General features: G+C 45.3%; 2 protein-coding genes across 5 annotated transcripts in view; one reads left to right on the plus strand and one right to left on the minus strand.

Annotated features, from left to right (window-relative positions):
* Nucleotides 1-7,123, minus strand: part of ido1 (indoleamine 2,3-dioxygenase 1) — an 8,037-nt gene extending 914 nt beyond the window's left edge. Inside the window, exons 1-9 of the mRNA XM_030359372.1 lie at nucleotides 6,963-7,123; nucleotides 6,542-6,637; nucleotides 6,056-6,175; nucleotides 2,101-2,219; nucleotides 1,672-1,686; nucleotides 1,389-1,488; nucleotides 961-1,078; nucleotides 819-870; nucleotides 133-281 (exon numbers count right to left, since the gene is read on the minus strand). Of these exons, the coding sequence (XP_030215232.1) occupies nucleotides 133-281; nucleotides 819-870; nucleotides 961-1,078; nucleotides 1,389-1,488; nucleotides 1,672-1,686; nucleotides 2,101-2,219; nucleotides 6,056-6,175; nucleotides 6,542-6,637; nucleotides 6,963-7,055 (862 nt within the window). The 5' untranslated portion in view covers nucleotides 7,056-7,123. The remainder of the gene's footprint in view (nucleotides 1-132; nucleotides 282-818; nucleotides 871-960; nucleotides 1,079-1,388; nucleotides 1,489-1,671; nucleotides 1,687-2,100; nucleotides 2,220-6,055; nucleotides 6,176-6,541; nucleotides 6,638-6,962) is intronic.
* Nucleotides 7,124-9,241: 2,118 nt separating this feature from the next.
* On the plus strand, nucleotides 9,242-20,784 carry rhobtb2a (Rho related BTB domain containing 2a). Of its 4 annotated transcripts, none has more exons than XM_030359412.1 (11): nucleotides 9,242-9,583; nucleotides 11,361-11,562; nucleotides 11,838-11,941; nucleotides 12,363-12,548; nucleotides 12,921-13,861; nucleotides 13,957-14,075; nucleotides 15,946-16,096; nucleotides 16,178-16,266; nucleotides 17,004-17,109; nucleotides 17,414-17,623; nucleotides 18,760-20,784. In XM_030359412.1, the coding sequence occupies exons 1-10, from the start codon at nucleotides 9,576-9,578 to the stop codon at nucleotides 17,617-17,619; spliced, it is 2,112 nt and encodes a 703-aa protein (XP_030215272.1). In that variant the 5' UTR covers nucleotides 9,242-9,575; the 3' UTR covers nucleotides 17,620-17,623; nucleotides 18,760-20,784. The 4 variants fall into 4 exon arrangements, 3 of the variants coding, with proteins under 3 accessions (XP_030215272.1, XP_030215271.1, XP_030215273.1); XR_003977155.1 differs by having other exon boundaries at nucleotides 9,243-9,583; nucleotides 17,414-18,506; XM_030359413.1 differs by adding an exon at nucleotides 11,639-11,752 and having other exon boundaries at nucleotides 9,245-9,583; nucleotides 17,414-20,784.
* The last annotated feature ends 486 nt before the right edge of the window (nucleotides 20,785-21,270 follow it).

Below are 21,270 nucleotides of genomic sequence, written 5' to 3' on the forward strand. Positions count from 1 at the left end.
TTTTCTGTACCTTTCTGTACATGCTCTCTGTTTTTTTTATTTTTTTTGTTATCATTTTTATCATTATTATGATATTTCAATTTTCATTTGATTATTTTTCCATTCATTCCAACGTATATAAAGAGGTGTCACCGCTGTCTGTCTCGTGCTGCACCCCCAGCAGCCGGTCGAAGCAGTGCAGCAGGCTGCTCTGAGCCGCACTGCCCCCGGAGAGCTCCACGGGCTCCGGCCCCACGCCCTCGTACACCAGGCCCCGCGGCATGCAGGGGTTGTCCCTCCACCTGGTGAGTGTCTGCCGTTAGAATGCACAGAACACAGGCTCACACACACACACACACACACACACACACACACACACACACACACACACACACACACACACACACACACACACAGGCACAGACACACAGACACACAAACACACAAACAAACGCACACACACACACACAGACAAACACGCACACACAGACACACACACACACACACACACCCTTTCATCTGCACACACACACACAAACACACTCACACACACACGCACACGCACACAGGCACATACACACACACAGGCACACACACACACACACACACACACACACACACACACACACACACACAGGCACATACACACACACAGGCACACACACACACACACACACACACACACACACACACACACACACACACACACACACACAGACACACAGACACACACACACACACACACACACACACACACACACACACACACACACACACACACACACACACACACACACACACACGCACACACTAATGACCATAACGTGGACAATATTTACCCAGAGAGATAAATCCTCATGATGCCATAGAAGATGGACGGCTCCACGTACACTGTGTCAACAGAGCAATACGTGACGTTATTCTTGACAGGTGAGGGTGACGTGTCGACGCCCCATGTGAAGGTGCCCAGGGGGGGCTTACCGTGCAGCAGCTTGAGGGTGTCCCTCATATCCTGCAGGGACTGCTGGAGGACCTCCAGGGCGTCCGCCACCGCCTCGCCGTCTCCCCGCCGCACGCCGTTCACCAGGGCGGGAATGCTCTGTGATGCGGAGAAACCTCCATGAGTCGCTACAAACTGTCCTTCTTAACCACCTCTTTTTCATCTTTTTTCACCTGGACCAAGAACAAGGCGGCTTCATCTCTTTGTCCTGAGATACGCAAGTCAATATATCCTTTAGTATTCACTGAATCACTGTTTGACGTGTGTGATTATTTATGATCAAGATGTCCTTCAAGATTTGCATTTGGGATCAGCTAACAGATTTAAAGTTTGTCTTCCAGGTTCCCGACGTTTGGGATGGACATATCAAAATACTTTTCAACATAGATTTGAGGATTCCAAGATTTACCCTCAGTGCTGGAACTGCTGCCAGCTCCACCAGTAGAGTGACCATGAAGAAGCCACGGACGCTGTCTCCACCGGGCAGGCTTACCAGGAGCTCCAGGTTTCTGCTCATACAGGGAACCTTTCAAACAAACAGCCAGCAGCATCTCACAGCACCTCACCAGCACTTTACCAGCACCTTACCAGCACCTCAACAGCACTAACAAGCACTTTACCAGCACTTTACCAGCACTTCAGAAGGCCAAAGCAACATGATGATTGGTTAATGAACCATCTGAGATACTTACTCCATGAGAAACGGTCTGTGAGATGGTCAACATGAAAAAGAAGACAGTATATCTTTATTTAATACATGGTTGCAATGTGACAGGGTTATTTAACTTGTGTGGGTCAAATTTTAAAAACACCTGCTGCCCTTGAGGGGTTGGCAGGGCTGATCCCCCTGCCAATACAGGACATAGATGTGCACCCAAAAGCCTGTTCATTTCAATTTTTTCTTACTCTATTGGAATGTCGAAGCATTCACGACCATCCCTCACCCATAACTTGGTGACTAAACAGAAGTTTATTTCTTCTTCGACGTACGCTGTGCTTCAAAGATGGCCTGAGGTGGTATGTTTAATGCTCCGTGTTATCTAGGTTCTTCATGCTGACAGACTCCTCATAAGAGGCCTGCAGTGTGAGCTCTGGCTCCTCACTGGAGCTCCGAGGCTCACCCATCCAAGTCTTTCTTCCTCCAGTTGGCCAGCACGGCGTCTGCGTGGGTGAGGATGGGGGGCAGCCCCAGGCTCCGGGACACCTCCCAGAAAGGAACAGCCAGGGTCCGGGGCAGCTTCTGCACGAGAAAGGCAACAGAACGTCTTCCAGATCACAACCTTCCTGGTTTGTTTTGATTGTGCTACGAACTCCGCCTGTAAACCAATGCAAATGTAATCTACCCTAAAACTTGTTGGGTGCATCTACCTGAACAAAGTTTGTTTCGTAAAACCCATTCCCATAGCTTTGACTTAAGAAATAAAAACTATAAAATGTTAAAGTGAAGTAATGATTGCAGATAACCTAGATTGTAGTAGTGACTTAGTAATGCAAACTACACCTCAAATGAGCCAAGAGCAGGATATTGAGAGCTGTTAGATAAATAATTATGATAGAAGAGAGTCAACTTGATGCAGTGTGGGGAAACTGGTTTAGAGGAGCCAGCTTGGAAGGGGTGAAGGAGGGAGGGGTTTGGCTCCTATAATATTACAACGAGCCGATGTCGGCCAATCAACATTAAAAAATTGTCCTCTTAAAGATGATCTGAAGCATATTCTGGATGGATTTTGCCAAAGAAAATCGTTGCAATGTGTGTTGCAAATGAACCTTTTTTTGTGTTAGATAACCTGCCAAGGGCAAGTCAAATATATGGGAGTATATTTTATGAGTTTGTAAATGATATCCAAAGAACCTGTCCAATAAACGTTGACACATCATACCCAGGCACACACACACACACACACACACACACACACACACACACACACACACACACACACACACACACACACACACACACACACACACACACACACACACACACACACACACACACACACACACACACACACACACACAAAATCAGGAACACAAACATTTGAATTATTGTAGTAATGTCCACATAAATACAAGCGGTTGTTGAGGACGTAAATATCAAAAGATGCAAACAAATTAAATACTCATCATAAGTAATGCAATACAAAATGGAAAAAGAAACACATGCAGACACACACACACACACACACACACACACACACACACACACACACACACACACACACACACACACACACACACACACACACACACACACACACACACACACACACACTCATCATCATCATCATCACTTTTTCCCTCTTGGTACACTAGTGGCCTTACGTGCTCGTGTGAACATATGGTCCAGCATTGCATTAGTTAATTCCTCTTCATTAAAGTTCTTATTTTTTGCAATATGTCCATACAAAATATCCTTTCTAGTTTGTTCCAGATAGTTTTGGGTATTATGCGATCGAATATAATCTGATTTTGTAACTCTGAGTTACCTAGATGACAGATGTGTCCCATGTATTTGAGTTGTTGTATGTAAAAAAAAGTCACGTATTGGACGGCTCTTAGTGATGTTACATAGTCTCTCGTTTGACAGCTTTAACTCCAGGCCAGGGTCGTTTCCTCGGGACTATGGGTACTTGTATTTGATGATGACATTCTGTTAGGTGCATTCTTTCTTTCAAATCCCCCTCGCACCATCTTCCTGAGAAAACCAAGCCAGATTACTTCAACTTTTTTCTGTTCACCCTCGGATAGACTCCAAGCTTGTACGCTGTATAAGAGGCTTGATCTTACACATGCTGTTAGAAATTTTACCTGAGTGTCTAGTGGTCATTTTTGGAAAGCAGAGCTAATTCTTTCCTGACATTCTTGATCTTCTCTTTACCGAGGGAAACTATGCTTTCCTGCACCATCAATGCTGTGTTAGTATTGAACACCATTGTCTCCATCTTGTCATAGGACATAAGTATCCCAAATCACTTGAGTGTTTTATCATAGATGTTGAGTATCTGCTGCAGCTGGTCAGACGATTTGGCAAATACAACCTGGTCATCGGCATAGAGTAACTCTGTGATGTTATCACTACCATGGGCTGGTGTTTTTTGGCGTAGCTCTCTTGGTGAGACCTCGTTAGGGATGTTATACTCTATTCGAAAGCCGGCTTCCGGGATTGTTGTTTGTATTTCATTTCATGCCACTCTAACCACAAAGTCCATGTAGATGTTAAATAGTGGTGGCGATTCAAGGGCCCCTTGATCACATCCAACCAAAGTCTCAAAGAAGTCTGTCGTACCTTTGATACAGGCCTTGGTGCCTGTGTAGAGGGCTCGGAGTATGGCTATAGTTTAGGACACTTTAGGCGGATGTCAAGGCAGCGGAATAAGGCATCCCTTGGGATCAAGTCGAATGCAGCCTTGAGGTCAATGAACGCTACAAAGACTGGTGTATTTGATTTCTTTGAGAGTTCAAGGACATGACATAGGATAAATATGGCACCAGAGGATGACTTGTTTGACCGAAATCCAAATTGCGTTGGTAACAGGATTTTTTCATACGTCTCCTAAGCCTATTGATCACGATACCAGGCATCACTTTAAACACAGTTGCACTTATGCTTAGTCCTCTGTAGTTCTCAGATAATGACCGTAGACCTCTCTTATGTAAACAAGTAATGGATGCTGTCAGACTGTTTGCTGGCACCACCAGGCATGACCATATCATTTGCATTAGAAGTATTTTGTATTTCAGCAGGATTTCTGATGTTGAATATTTCAATTGTTCAGAGTGTATATTGTCAGTCCCTTGGCACCTGCCATTCTTTAAACTTGCTATATTAGCCTTTTCTCTGCACGTTCTGTTGGGTTGGTGTCAATGACTGGTCGGTCAACAGGGGGTAACAGATGAGGGTAGTTTTCAGGATGTTCTGGTTCTGGCTGTGGGTAATAGGGCTGAGCTCCAGAATGCTCAGAAAAGTGTTCTTTCAGCTTTTTTGTCTGTTGCATTGGCCTTTGCACTCATGATAATGATGTATATATTTTGCATCAATCTGAACTCCTCCTCAGTGTCGCGCTGTTCACTGGCATAATTTAGGTGATTTGCCTTAGATGTAAAATAGGTTGTTTTTTTTACTTTGAGCGAGCTTTCCTAACATCGTAGGATAGTGCTTTCTTCTTAACTGGATGGTTCTCTTTGTGGTATTGATTTAACAGATACTGATATCCCTCATCAGATCATGGCTTTTTCAATCAATTTCTTGTTCTCGGTGGAATGGTCCCTGTGGATGCCTGATGTTTAACATTCGTTAGCAGTTCTTCCGCTTCGTCAGACATCTGTAGTTCTTGCATAGGCAGCCACAGGGAGTCAAGTGTGCCACTGTATGAGCCTTGTATGGATGGGTCATCTCTCAAACGACGAAGATCAGGGTGTTTTTTATCCCGCCGTGTTTTATGGAAGGTCTTCTTTATTGTTTTTCTTGTAGGGAACAGAGTATCCATCACTACGATGCGGTGGTCTGACTCAAATGGATGGCTTTGCATGGGGTATGATCTGCAGTTTGTATTTGCGTGTTTGACAAACCATTCAGCCATTATATAATCCAGTCTTCGTTTATAGCCAAGATTTGAATGAAAGGACCATCTGTGCTCATCTGATCCTGTTACGAACATTGTGTTTAGGATAAAGAGGGAGTTCTCTTCTCCCATTTCAATAAGTTTGGATCCGTTGAAGCTTGTTAGGTTGTCATGTTGAGAGCCAATAACAACAATAACAAAAACAAACCGCAAAGTACAACTTTTCAACCGCTACATTACAGACTGCCACAGGCACACACATACACACACACACACACACACACACACACACACACACACACACACACACACACACACACACACACACACACACACACACACACACACACACATGCACACATGCACACACGCACACACACACACACACACACACACACACACACACACACACACACACACACACACACACACACACACACACGCACACGTACATCAACAGAAAGTAATCACCCGTTCAAAAAGACACACACGTAATACGCACACACACAGTTACCTGAATGGTGCCCTCCTCCCCCTCCTGCCACACGTAGCCCATGGTCATAGCACTGAGCGCTAGGTGAGCCAGGCGCAGCTCCCGGTGGCTCTGCAGGTACTCAGTGCTGAGCAGGGGCATCTGGGGGTACAGTTCATCACTACAGATACAGTTTAATACGAAAGATACAGTTTAATACTATAGATACAGTGTAACGCTACAGATACAGTTAAACACTACAGATAAAGAATACTACAGATACAGTTTAACACAACAGTTACAGTTTATTACTACAGATACTATTTAACAATATAGATGCTGTTAAATGCTAGAGATACAGTTTATCACGACAGATATCATTTAATAAGACAGATACCTTTGAATACTATAGATACTGTTTAATAAGACAGATACTGTTTAATACGACAGATACAGTTTAACACTGCAAATACAGTTTCATACTACAGATACAGTTTAATACTATAGATACAGTTTGTTATGACTGACCTTGTCAATGCGTGAACGCAGCGTGTGGGACTGTACCAGATCTGAGACTTGGAAGGCGATTTCCATCCATGGTCGGTAATACCCTGGCAGCTCTTGCTTTTAGATGTGAATATGCAATATGTATGCAAAATTAAACGATGTAAATAGCATTCATAGCTTAGCATATGCACATATTCAACTTACGAGTATGTATATAGATCTGTCTATGTATGCAGACTTATGTAAATCTAACTGTTTTTGCGAAATATTATATATTTAATAAGGACAGTTCCTCTCTGGTCTGGATGTGTTGATGGAGAGTTTGTTTGGACTTTGATTCAAGAGAAGTTTCGTCATTACTCGTTCACTTTAACAGAGAGATAATACACAGCTCATGAGTCAAACAGAAAAACAAACCCTAGGTCTGAGGATGTCTACCTACCAGTGGTGCTGGGAGGACAAAGCCCAGCTCGGTGGAGACGTGGTAGGGCTCCAGGGAGAAGGGCACTTTGGGTTCTGTGGAACACGACGCCATGACGCCTTTCCAGCTCACAGTGTTACCACCACATTGTGAAAGTCCTCAGTCTCGGAGCTCAGAGCACATCTGACTGGACCCTGGACGGAGGTCCGAACTCAACACACAAGTTATCCGATTTAGGATACTAGATTTAGGATACGTGTCAATAATCAACCTTTGGAGTTGAAATTACTACAACAGTTGCTTCCCTGGTAGGACTATCACTGGTGCTCTTCTTCTAAATAGTTTCTACTCTTGTGACAAAGAAATTTGAATCCACCTGACCAAGCGTTAAAGGTAAACCACAAGACAATGTTATCTTTCTCAAATAATAGAATCAATGAAGGTAATGGATTTTTGTTTTTTGGAGAAACCCTGAACTATTTGATAGGCGTGGATTGATGGCCATTTTCTTCACTTAAATTCAGATAAGACAAAAGATCTGGTCATGCCCCCCACAATGCGAGAATAAACTAGGATTACCCAGTGTATTGATTCCAATTCTTTTCCTCCTGCTCAAACAAACCTGAGTTACTTTACTTATATTACTACGTCTCATTTTGATGTGTGTGTTTGACCATCATGTCCGGTTGTTGAGCTGCTCCTGTTATTTGCATCTTAGAACAACTTCAGGCTCAGGTCTATTGAGACAAAAACTAAATTGAAATGCTTACTCACGCTTTTATTTCATAGCGTTTCAATTACTGTGATGCCCTTTTTTCCACGCCTCAAAATCGCTGGGCCTTTTACAAACAATTCAAAATGCTGCCTCAAAACTTCTGTCATGGACTTGCAGAAGAGCACATATTTCCCCTTGCCAATGCATTCTGGAGTTGAGTTAAAAATCTTGGTCCTCACTCACTCCTGCAAAGTCAAGCCCCCTTTTACATTTTGTGCATCCATATACCCATACAAAATACATCCATACACCCATAACCCCATACAACAATACACCTCAGAGACCCATTGGTCTCTGAGGACCATTCAACACCTAATAACAGAACCACACTCCCCCCCCACACACACACACCCACACCCACACACACTAGTGGTTATCTTGCTTGTGGAGCAGTGGCTCCCACTCTGTGAACGCTCTCCCTCTCCGTCTGCCTCTCTCTCTCCCTCTCTCCCTCTCTCCCTCTTGCCCTCTACTGTCAACACACTCCCTCTCCCCCTCCCTCTCCCTCTCTCCCTCTCCCTTTCCTCTCTCACTCCCTCTTCCTCTCCCTCTACTGTGAACACACTCCCTCTTTCCCTCTCCCTTTCTCTCTCGCACTCCCTCTCCCCCCCCCCCCTACTGTCAACACACTCTTATAAGTAATGTGAACTCGTGCACACTTTTAAAATAACCGCCTGAATCATCATTCCAGGCAGGCTTTCTGCCTGCACTGTGCTGGTTGTACTGTAATATGTCTCATTGCCCTGTTTGTGAAGAGAATATTTCTGTATTTTATTGGATTTCCTCTGTGCTTGTGAAGCCCTGTAGTGACCCTTGTCCGAATCGTACTATGTAAATATATTTAGATAATTTACTTAACTTTGTGTATTGAAAGAACAACGATCAAATAAGCAAATTGAATAAGAAATGTACCAATGGGGGCACTCTATCTGAGCAGCTGAAGGTTAAAGCAATACTTCTTGTTTATGCTGCTCCCTCAGTATTTATGGGATTAAGTTACCATACACTGTTTGTTTAAGGCTAAACAATTAGCTATTTAACTGGGTGTTTATTCTTTCTGTTCTCCACTGACCCCGGTGGTAACATATTTCAAAGACAGACAAACACACACACTGATGCTATATATATTATAGACCATATGCTACTACTATTGCAGATGTTTTATTAAATTATTCTGACGAGGGTGCTTTGATGGATAAAATAATGCGATCATGTTGAGATACTAGAATTGAATCTGCACTACATGAAAGGGACTAAGAGGAATGGATGGAGACTGACAAGAGGGAATTATTACCATATTATGGAAAGGTGAGCTTTGTTCTTAACAACTCTAATGATGACAGTAGTCTGCCGTTCTCTGTACATTGTATCATACGGCCTATGGTCACATTAATACACATATAATAATAATGAAAGTGTTATTATAAAAACAAAAGCGGCACATAATGAATTGTATCATTTAATAGCGCAAAGATAACCTGCATTATATGGTCATTAAGCTGTGTAATAGGGTCATGGGATGTGAACAGTGGGGTTCTTTTGGCGCGCGTGCCCGCTTTGAGCCACGTGGGCCAGGTGACCGGAGGAGGTCCGCGGGGCCGCGCGCCGCGCTCACAGCTGCAGCTCTGCAGCTCTGAGGATAGAGAGGCCTCTGCTCGCCTCCGTTGCTTTTTCTGGTAGGTCTTCGTATTTCTGCCGACTGGAAACATTGCGGTGGTTCGCCGGTTCCAGCGCCTCCTGACAGTCGTCGAAGATGAAGTTCAGCCGGAGCAGCCGCCAGGTGCCTCCCGCCCCTCGTGGAGCCCCTCTCCTCCCGTCCAGCCTTCAGTCCGTCCTCTCGTCCGCTGCACCACTTCCTCATGCTGCGGTAAGAGCGTCTCCTTCCCTCAAAACCAGTGGATTCCTGGGAACCTGAACTCGTCTGAGAGGAGTAAGGAAATCTCCGTGAAGATTGAGACCCATTGGGCAGCCCCTGGCTGAACGTTACATAACGTGTAGTCGTGAACAGTCGACTTCTCCTTATTCATCATTCTGTGTTCGTTTTGTAGGCCAGTTAACTCTGCAGCTGTGCAGACGGGTTCATGTGTTCAGCGATAGTGAAGGGGTCTCGAACCTATGGCAGCGCCTTAAACCAGACCTCAGCTCGGTTCGGCCAAACGGTTCAGGAGATGCATGCACTGTTGCCGTGAATCTGAGATCCAGCCGGTCTGTAAACTGCACTTTATGAATTGCTGCTGAAAGCTGTCGGGCACATTTTGTGAATGGCTTTCCGAATAAGGGTTAACACAACTGTGTGTCTATCACCAACATGAAAGACCCACTTTAGTTTATTTGATTGTGCATTTTCATCTTTCTCATATTGAACTATTAAATAGACTTATTACATCGATTCACTGATTGAGTGAATTGCTGATAGTGCCGTGAGAAGCAGTGTTGTTGCGTGAACACGTACCTTTACGACTTAACTCTCTGCAATAGTCAGAAAGATGGATCAGGTAATATGCATCTTAAAAGCATAGCATTGGCCTTATCCATACACACACTGTCAGCCAAAGCTGTTAACAATAAAAAAATATGTAGGATGATGCATGCGTTGTGAAGAGCGAAGAATGTCACGCAGGACTGCCTGGGATTTCATGTCACGTATAGATCGAGGCTGCAGTTCCCTTGGAAACCAGTCTGGACCAAAATAAGTACCAGACTCCATTTCCTTTGGCTTTGATGGCGCTCACAATTCCATTGCTGTATTTATTTCAGTAATTTTAATGATGCTGTTAGCTAAGGCTGCCTAGATGCACAGTATATGATATTGATGACACAGTAACGATGACCCAGATTATAAATTGCTGCAACGTGTACATTTTTTGAGGATAACTTTAATATTGCACACAATAGTCACATGGCTTCAAAAGGAGTTTGTTTATATTCTCAAGCCCCCGATGTTGTGCACATCATGTGTAGCCCAATAACAATAACCTAGATTTACATTGAGGCAGTACATTCAGTAATGTGTATCTATGTATGTGCATATTTTCCGCAATATGCACATATTTTAATCAAGCTGAATATTACCATTAAAATGAGAACATATATGCTATTTATTTTCTATTTCTTATTCTGATAAGGGGCTTGTGGACTTCTTTATTGAAGACCAGGGATTGGATCCTCTGAATGGGGCCATGGGCAGTATAGCTCCCATAACAAGCCATTAATATCTCTGCAGATGTAATGAGGAACAGGGACATGACAGCCGCCATATTGATTTTCATCCTGCTGCTCAGTTAGAAGGTGAAGCTGTGTCCTTAAAGGACCACATCATGCTGATGTAGCACCTTTTCCGGACCGTTGCTTCTCTAAACTTACATTTACATTTACATTCAGGGCGTTTAGCAGATGCTTTTATCCAAAGCGAAAGAGAAACAATATAACGCTGTCGGTAGAGTAAGGATCTTCATAGAACCAAGCGGCAACACTAACAATTTCTAGGTTAACCCATTCCCCGTTTACAACAAAGATATCTAGGATAAGAAGCTTCACAATGCTAAGCACTATTTTTAGGTGCAAGGACTTATAACATAGAATAAGGCTAAGCAGAATCTAGGTGAGCTTTAAACATAATCTCGGGCTCTCTGTCTTCGGGACAGACCTCACCCGACCGATTCTGATATGGACTATGAGAGGCCCAACGTCGAGACCATCAAATGTGTGGTCGTCGGGGACAACGCGGTGGGGAAGACCCGTCTCATCTGCGCCCGCGCCTGCAACGCCACCCTAACACAGTACCAGCTGCTGGCCACCCACGTGCCCACGGTCTGGGCCATCGACCAGTACCGGGTGTGCCAGGAGGTGAGTAGCCTGACCCATCCCTCCATCTTCTGTCTGATATCTTTTAAGAGCTTCTGTGACATGTAGGCTACCACAGGTCTGGCAGGTCAAACCTGGGCAGCTGCGAGACCTAGTGCCTGACAGGACAGTGCGTCGGTGACCCAGCCACCTCATTTCCTCCGATTAAACATGTGACTCATTGTGTGTCATTGTAAGTCGACTTGTGAACGCATGATTCACGCCAGCCCTCTGAAGCGGTGGCCAGCTGTTGAGTTCCTCCGTGTGATCCCTGTGAGGTACTGGAGCGCTCCAGGGATGTGGTCGACGACGTCAGCGTGTCCCTTCGCCTCTGGGACACGTTTGGGGACCACCACAAGGACCGGCGCTTTGCTTACGGCAGGTCAGACACGGCTAGGGCTGGTGCCGTTCAAGCTACTATATATTCAGTTTTTCACCACACAAAATCAACTCGAACTTGAATAGGTACTCTGTAGATAGATTGAACTTGAATAGGCACTTTGTACATATATTGCACTTGAATAGGTACTCTGTACATAGATTGAACTTGAATAGGTACTCAGTAGTTAGACTTAACTTGAAAAGGTGCTGTGATGCAGACGTAATTCGATCGGTTCCCTTAAAGGTACAGAGCCCCGAACCTAACCCAGGGCATCACATGGGCTGTCTGCCTCGTCTCACATGATGGCGCTGTGCTATGATCGGGTGACTCCTTCGGTGAACTGGTGATTTTGTTATTGAATCCTTTTCCACTCTCTCTGCCTCTCCCTCTCTCCCCCCTCTCCCTCTCCTACCCCCATCAGGTCGGATGTGGTGGTGCTCTGTTTCTCCATCGCAAACCCCAACTCGCTGTACCACGTGAAGACCATGTGGTACCCTGAGATCAAGCACTTCTGCCCCCGCGCTCCGGTCATCCTGGTGGGCTGTCAGCTGGACCTGCGCTACGCTGACCTGGAGGCTGTGAACAGGGCCCGTCGGCCCCTGGCCAGGTACACAGAACTGATCCCTGAGTGGGATTCCTCTGGGAATGCACAGTGAGGTCACCGTGCACACATCATCGGAACACATTCCGTTTGGTTTTCTCTCTTTTACAATAAAGCCAACGCTTTTAACCAAAGCAACTTAAAAAAGGGTTGCTTTGGGTCATTTACATTAAGGCCATTTAGCAGACACTTTTACCCAAAGCGACTTACATTAAGTAAATTTGTCAGAAGAAAGAGAATATATCGCTGTCGGTACAGTAAGGATGGTCATATAAATAAGTGCAAGCACTACTAATTGCTAGCTTAACCCACTCTTTACCAACCCAGCATGCAGTGTCAGGTTCCTTAAAAACAGAATATATTTTGTCCGTTCTCTAGACCCATTAAATCCAACGAGATCCTGGCCCCTGAGCGAGGCCGGGAGGTGGCCAAGGAGCTCGGGGTGCCGTACTACGAGACCAGCGTGGTTGCTCAGTTCGGCATCAAGGACGTCTTTGACAACGCCATCCGGGCTGCGCTGATCTCACGTCGGCACCTGCAGTTCTGGAAGTCCCACCTGAGGAACGTCCAGCGGCCCCTGCTGCAGGCGCCCTTCTTGCCGCCCAAACCGCCCCCGCCCATCATCACCGTCCCGCCTCCGCCCAGCTCCACCGAGGAGCACCCGGCCCGCCTGCTGGAGGACCCCCACTGCGCCGACGTCATCCTGGTCCTGCAGGAGCGCCAGAAGATCTTCGCGCACAAGATATACCTGGCCACGTCCTCCTCCAAGTTCTACGACCTCTTCATCATGGACGGGGCGCCTGAGGAGGCCGAGTGGCCCGGGCGGGGCCCTCTCTCCGGCCGGGAGCTGCTGATGAGGGCCGCCAGCTTTGACGTGTGCGAGAGCAGCGACACGGGCGACCGCGCCAACCTGCGGGCCTGCACCAGCGACGGCACGCTGAGGGAGTCCCAGGGGGCGCGGCAGGGCCAGCTGCTCTCCTCCTGGAGCAGGGCCTTCGTCAGCATCCAGCAGGAGCTGGTGGAGGACCCGGGCACCTACGCCCCCCGGCCCATGACGGTGGTGCACATGGACGGGTCCATGCTGCTGGGGCCCTTCCGGGCGGTGCTGCGCTACCTGTACACTGGCCAGCTGGACGAGCACGAGAAGGAGCTCATGCACATCGCGCACATCGCCGAGATGCTGGAAGTGTTCGACCTGCGCATGATGGTGGCCAACATCCTCAACAACGAGGCGTTCATGAACCAGGAGATCACCAAAGCCTTCCACGTGCGGCGCACCAACCGGGTCAAAGAGTGTTTGGCCAAGGGCACCTTCTCGGGTGAGATGTCGTCAAACTCTAACTCTTCTTGGAGAGCAAAAGAAAGAAAACCCAACAAATATCTGGTGTTCACGTGCATTGTCTCCATGTTTCAGATGTGGTGTTCAAGCTAGATGATGGCACAATCTCAGCCCATAAGCCCTTGCTCATCTCTAGCTGTGATTGGATGGCAGCGATGTTTGGAGGGCCTTTTGTGGAGAGCTGCACTAAAGAGGTTAGTATCAGCTGTGGAGTAGTCTCGCAAAGCCAGAACAAAACTACAGCAAGTAGAATGGTCTGGAACCACGCTATTTAGAGCCATCTATCCGGGGGGAAACTGGGCTGGCCTGTTTTTATTTCTTTAAACCAATCACAATCGTCTAGGGCGGGGCTAACCCCGGGAAGCAGCAGCGGTGATGGAACGTCTTTACGTTCAGAGGCTGTCAGAGAGATGGCTCAATCCCAACCGCAAACGCCGCAAAAAACAATTAAAGATGTATGTCGCCTATGTGAAGATCCTTTTATAGTTAAAAAGAACAAACATCGTTTGTTTCTTTCTCACAATGATGTCAAGACACCATACACTTTGGCCCTTGAGGAGCTCACGGGACCTATCAAATATACCCTTGGACTGCAGGGTTCCCACCGGATCTTCCATAATTGAGACCAATGGGCAAACTACCAACACAATACTGTGTTTACAAGTCTCCGAGGTCGAACTGAACATTACCCCTGCTTGCTCGCTGCACACAATAGGCCACGCTTGATATATACAACTTTTGCCATAGCCTGTGGGAAAACAGGCAAGAACATCTTTCTTCCTCAGCAAATGCTGTAAGCAAATCTTTCAAAGTTCTTTGCAATTTTCGACGGAAAGAGCCAAACATGCTAGCTTTACAGCGCCGTCAAAGTCCTCTTCAAAACTCGCCATACTGCCTAGTTTCTGAGTTTGAGGGGGAGCACAATACGGGATAACCAGCAACAGGAAGGGGAGGAGTAGCGGTGGAATCCGACGCTAGCGCTATAGACGCTGTCCATTTCCGCTCAGCCAAGACTAGCTGTGGAGCAACACAAACTATAATTATTCAATGCACAGGGTTTTTTAGTTTGGACTGGTTGGCATCAGGGAGGTCATTACATATAAACAAATACACAACACGCAATCTCTTGCTCTCTTTCCCCCTTCTTCTCTCTCTTGATCTTGTTCTCACCCTATCTGGCTTTCTCTCTCTTTTTAATACCTTTATGTAGCTGAATAAAATATTAAATTGTGACAGTTTCATCATTCATATTTGACAGACCTTGACCGCCGTGATTCAGTTGCCTTGGAACAATCCGTGTGCAGCTGCTATTGTAACTTCTGCTGGACATCCTTTCACTGGAAGAAACCAAGAGCCTGACGCAGGTTATTTTAGTTTGCCGCCCACAGCACTTTATTTTGAACAGAGAAAGGTATGTTAGTCGACTCTAAAGAATGCTGCGGGCAGTACTCCTTGCACCGTCACCGTCGTGCTCCGGCCTCTTAGTTTCACTCCGACTCTCCGCCTCTTGAGTCCAGCTATGGCCATATCTTTAATCTTTAAGAGAAGACAGGTGATTCGTTTTGATTTGGTGCTGTGAGCTACGCTCCCTCCGGTATTTCCTTCTCGGCCAACCCTGACAGCCCTAGCCCAGCTGCCCCTCCCCAATTAGGAAGGCCGTGGCTGTGATTGGATGAGCGCAGTTGGGCCGTCGTCGCCGTTGATTAGGGCTTGTGTGTGCTGGGGGAATATGTGGGTGATGCTCTGCTGCAAAGCCACACACGCACACACGCCTCAACCCACGCACCCAAGCACGCACACTAGCCCGACCAGCTGACAAGGCAAGTTTGAATAAATGAGCTGCACAAATGGTTAGACACATTGCTACCCATGCTAATGACTGCGGTGGCAGAGGCCTTGTGTCCCATTCCCCAAATGTTATTTGCGGCTCTTTTTACAATACACTACTTTTTTTAGTAGAGACAGACGGCGGCCTGTGTTAACGACGGTATGTTGCATCACAAATAACCGTGCGCCTATCCCCTCTGTCGTCAAAGCTCCTAAAGATCTCGTTGTGTCCCCCAGGTGCTGTTCCCCAACACGACGCGCACCTGCATGCGGGCGGTGCTCGAGTACCTCTACACGGGCCGCTTCTGCTCCCGGGCGGACCTCGACGCCATGGAGCTGATCGTTCTGGCCAACCGGCTCTGCCTCCCGCACCTTGTTGCTCTAACAGGCGAGACCTGTCACACAAAGCCTGTGCGTTTTTTTTTTATTTGGACGGTTTTATTGACCTGTGATTGCATTTGTTTTTCAGAACTGTACACGGTAACAATGTTGATGGAGACGGCCCTTATGGGCGCTGACACCGACGGGGATGTCCTGGTGTACCTGGACATGGCGCAGGTAACCGCACTCTGAACCCAGGGTTCAAGGGGCAGTGTGTAGGATTAAGTGGCCTCTAGCGGAACGGACTTGGCAGAAAGGGAACATGGTATGAGTTATGTTTTAATTTGGGTAATATCCCATGAAAATAACATCAGTCATAGTGTTCTCGTTACCTTAGAATGAGCCCTTTGTATTTACATAAGGAGAGGGGCCTCTTTCTTGGGGGGCCGCCATGTTTCTACAGTAGCCCAGAGCGGACAAACAGCTCTAGAGAGAACGTGTTTTATTCAAGCTTTAGCTTTTTGTGCTCGCAGCAGCAGGAAGGAGGGCAACCTGACGTCCCATTTTATATACCTTGCAGAACCATTGTTGTGTAGTAGCGTTGTAATGGGGTGTTTTATTAACCCTCTCACTCGGACACGCCATCAACATCCACGGCTGGTTAAGTGAAGTGCCACAATCCTTCACCCCACAGTGTCCACTAGTGGCCACCTACAGCAACACACCGGACCCTCCACTGGGAGTCTGTTGGAGCTGGTGACCATACATTGCAGTATTTTCCTTGATTTTATTTTGTTTTGTAAGCAGTTTCTATCGATTTTACAGTAGGTTAGTTTTAAATTAAGTTTACAGTTTGACAGGCGATTTTACAGTTAGGTAGTACAATCCTTTATCACAGTGACACATTTTCATTGGCGATAGTTTCCATAGGAAGCTCCACATGTTGTATAACCAAATGCTTGAACTCCCTACAGTTCCACTGTGCCCAGCAGCTCACAGGCTGGTGCCTTCACCACATCTGCACTAATTACAACAGCGTGTGCCGCAAATTCCCCCGAGACATGAAAGCCAAGTCTGCAGGTAAAGTTCACAGAACCGCAAAGCAAATCAAATCGAACTCCGATGACTATTTGGATGCATCTGTCTGAACAGAAACGCCACGCTATATGTCCCTGGCAGCTGGAATGACTAAGATTGTCTGGAAAGGAGACTTACATCCAATGACTTAGCAACATCAAACAACCAGAGAGAAACAAACCTCGACCCACTCTCTTTGTAAAATAGAAAAAAAGCAATTCCTTCATGTGTTGATGCTTCTCACTCAGTCAGAGACTCGGTGTCTCTATGAGTCCTCCACAAACCCAGCTGTTGTGCTCTCCTGCAGAGAACCAGGACTACTTTGAGAAGCAGCGCTGGCCCCCGGTGTGGTACCTGAAGGAGGACGACCACTACCAACGGGCCCGCAAGGAGCGCGACAAGGAGGACTACCTGTACCAGAGGCGGCAGTGCAAACGCAAATGGCTGTTCTGGAACCTGCCCTCCTCCCCGTCCTCACACTCTCCTCCTTCTGGGTCGTCTGCTGTCATCTGATGGGGTGAGGAACCATCCACTGGCTGCTGCGGACAGACACCCAGGCATCCCATTAAAAAAGCTCATTCTTAATGCTCCTTACAGTGGAATATGATTTGTGGGAGGAGCACTGGACAGAGCAGGGTATGGACTGAATCCAAGCCTCGTTGACAGTAAATTGAAGGCTGGTGCAATAGGCTTCTGCTCTTCGAGCGGTGAGCATTTCATTGAATGTTTGATTAGGTAAGGTCTCAAGGAATGGACTTCTGCTGGCACAGAACTGTCATCCATTGATCGCTCGTAAGTTACTGATAACTGATAAACGATAACCAAGTGCTGCTTACGAGAGCTGCAACAACCAGCAATTTTACACAAAATCCCAAATCTCAGATCCAAAATTTATAAAAAACTACCAAACTCAGTCTTCAGCAGGATCCCCTCAGCAAGAAGCTCCAAGTCTCCAGTCAATACAGGCCCTCATGAATCACAGAGCACTGATTAGAGGGTTTGATTGACCGGAAGACCCTCGGAGGACAACAGTTCACTTCACACAGACCCAGAGGGAGAATACAGAGCGACTCCTTTTGTGTGTGTGTGTGTGTGTGTGTGTGTGTGTGTGTGTGTGTGTGTGTGTGTGTGTGTGTGTGTGTGTGTGTGTGTGTGTGTGTGTGTGTGTGTGTGTGTGTGTGTGTGTGTGTGTGTTAACAGATTTGAATGTTTGTGTACAGCTTGAAGTGATTCTGGATACACTCAAGTACCCATCTCCATCATTGTGCGGCCTTGTGTGTTGCATCTTCTTACACTAAAAGGGCTTTCGTTTACATGAATGCAGGTTGTGTGTCTTCTGAAAGACGCAAGAGATTCCTGGAGAGAAATAAGTATCTTCTTGAAATTTCCAGTAAACAAACGTGGGTTATTTAAGTTTAGTGTGTTTGATTGTTCATTGCTATTGCTTCACTTTGTTGATGCTTGACAGATGTAATTATACTCTCTAGAGACTTGTCATGCTAACACACCTTACATGCCATTCATTGGGGTTCAGATTGAATGCATAACTGTGATACAAATCACACTTTATAAGAGCGTATTGGATGCTTATGATTACGCTGCGCTGTAAACCTCCAGTAACATGAGCTCCTCTTATCTTCTATCTCTGATCAGCTTTTTAGACTCTACTGGTCTACAGGAGGCCCAGCGGGAGGCTGAAGCTGCCTGTTTTACAGCATGTGTTTGTGACAGGGTACACGGATGCCTGGGTCAAGCCATCAGCCTTCTGCTAAGCTCTTGTTTGTTCTTGAAATCCTCTAAGATCCTAAAGCAACCCCTTGTAGCAGCACGTTGGTGGCCGCGATCCTGCTGCTGACAAACGCGGAGGCTTCAGAAGTTTGGTTGAGTTTGTGTATTTGTATTTTAACGCTGCTGGTCTCTTCCTGCTGTGTGTGGATTGGATTGTTTAGACTTGTTGTCAAGTATTGTTCAGATAACATGCAAGAAACTTGCATTAATGTATGTGGAGTTATGTCAATATTGTTTACTGCAGATGGTGATAGAAGGAACTACAGTATTACTTAATGGGGAAAACTTACAACGTACCAAGTTTGGTGTTGTGCTACTTGCACAATAGCTAACTGGCAGTTACATATAGTAACCAAATATTTAAAAAAGTATAAAAATCAGACTAAGAATCGCAACTATTGTACCAAATTCTGGTGCTAGCATATGTTGGTCTCACTCATAGAGGATAAAAGTTTCTACAAAAAAAATTACTTGGATTACAGGCTTCTCTTTGAGCAGCCCATTGTGAAAGGCTTGCCTTAGGCATGCAAAGAAAAGGTCTGACCTTTTTAAACTGCGATTTTTAAGATCTAAATAATTACCAACATGAAAACCGCAGAACGCATGAATGAGGCTTGACAAAACAGCAACAAGAAAAATCACTGATAATTAACACAAATGGTGGTGCTTTTGCTCTCAATTACAATATTTACCTTGTTCATAGCAGCAGTACTGCACCCTGTGTTGTTTAGGGTTTTTTAACAGGGTTACTAGAATGTGAAGTCTCCTCTGACCCTCCTGCTCACCTCTCCTACTAAGCTCCAATGATTTTTATCTCAAGTTTGAAATGCGGGATGTTTCTACCACATGTATATTTTTATCAAAACGGCACGTTTTAAGTAGTGGCTTCTATTTGATAGGTTCTGCAACCATAATTAGCTGGGCAGCGTTATTTAAATTGATCACATAGATTTTAAGATTTAATTTCCTATTAATCTTTCTTCTTCTGTGAATGTTTGGTGTTTAGACACCTCATGCCTTAATGTAAAGTGTGTGTTGGATGTAAATACTGATGCTGTCTGGAGGCCTGTTCGTGTGCTTAACATGTAAGTGACACTTGTACTGGAAGTCATGGGTATTTGTAGATGTACATAATCTGAATCTGACATGGTTGTACATTTGTGAGGGGCTGTTTGTTTGAATGATCCTGTTTTTATTCTTATTATTTGAAATTCGTTCAGATATAAATGTTTAATTCTGGTTAATAACCTCAAATTTCGAAGACTTAATCAAAGCAAAAATAATACAAATAAAGTAAGTATGCTAAATAAAAAATGATTAGAATATAATATCATTATAAATAGTTTTATTAGATTTGCAAATCGAAAATGGCGTCGAGAACAATGCTTGCTGATGCATAGTTAAAAATATATACCCACTTTATACTATGCATAGAAATAAAGTTATTTTTAGACTGATTTACACAGCATTGGAGCATTTAAAAGTCGCCATTGAATTACAAACGATTATTTGAGGAACACAGCTCATTAGCTTAGTAGAGAATATCAGGTAAAACTATTAGATCGGAATATAATAGTCCTCCATATATGTGGGTGCTAACATCAACGCTGCAGAAAAGCACAAACCAAAGGTAGCTTCGGCAGCACCAGGCTAAGATGCTGCACAATCACAACCGCATAGTTAAGAGGCCTTGTACTGAACTTCTTTTTACACTTGAAAATCTGCTCAGTGTAGGAAGCCTGTATGACGTTTCCCGTGTCGTCAGGTTCTTTGTTCTGAAAAAGTTGTATCGCTTATGAACTTTGCTGTACATCTGGAATTGCGTAGCATGTGTTCTTGAAAAGTATGTAAATAATATTTACTAAATAAAAAAAGTAGCAAACGTTGAAATATTTCGTCATGGTTCCTATGTCTGTGTTGATGTCTTCTTCATGCCTCCTGGGTTTGCGCTCCGTGTGGTAACGTGGGCCTGGCGACCCGTCTCCACTGCGCATGACCACGCTCCATGAAAACAACTCGTGGAAGAGAGAAGAAACCTGGAAAACCCATCCATGGTAAATGCACTTCCTCCACCTTAAAGTTACTCAAAAGACGTGCAATTTCTTACCGCATTAGGAGTTAATATATTTTGTGGTTCATATTAATTATACAACGATGTTTAAATGGTAGAAGCCGTTTCAATTGGAAAAACACTGACACGCTAACCGCCCGCTTGTATTCTCTCCTTGTTAAATGTAATAATGTAAAATAAACATAAGAATTCTATAATAATGAACACAATAATTATAACCGTGAAATAGATAGTGGAGGTGGATTCCAATTTTGGAAAAATTCTGGAAAAGTAAAAAGCCAGGCCACAGTGAAAGTGCACGTTGG

The sequence above is a fragment of the Gadus morhua genome, chromosome 6 (genome assembly GCF_902167405.1).
Source record: "Gadus morhua chromosome 6, gadMor3.0, whole genome shotgun sequence".
Taxonomy (NCBI): domain Eukaryota; kingdom Metazoa; phylum Chordata; class Actinopteri; order Gadiformes; family Gadidae; genus Gadus; species Gadus morhua.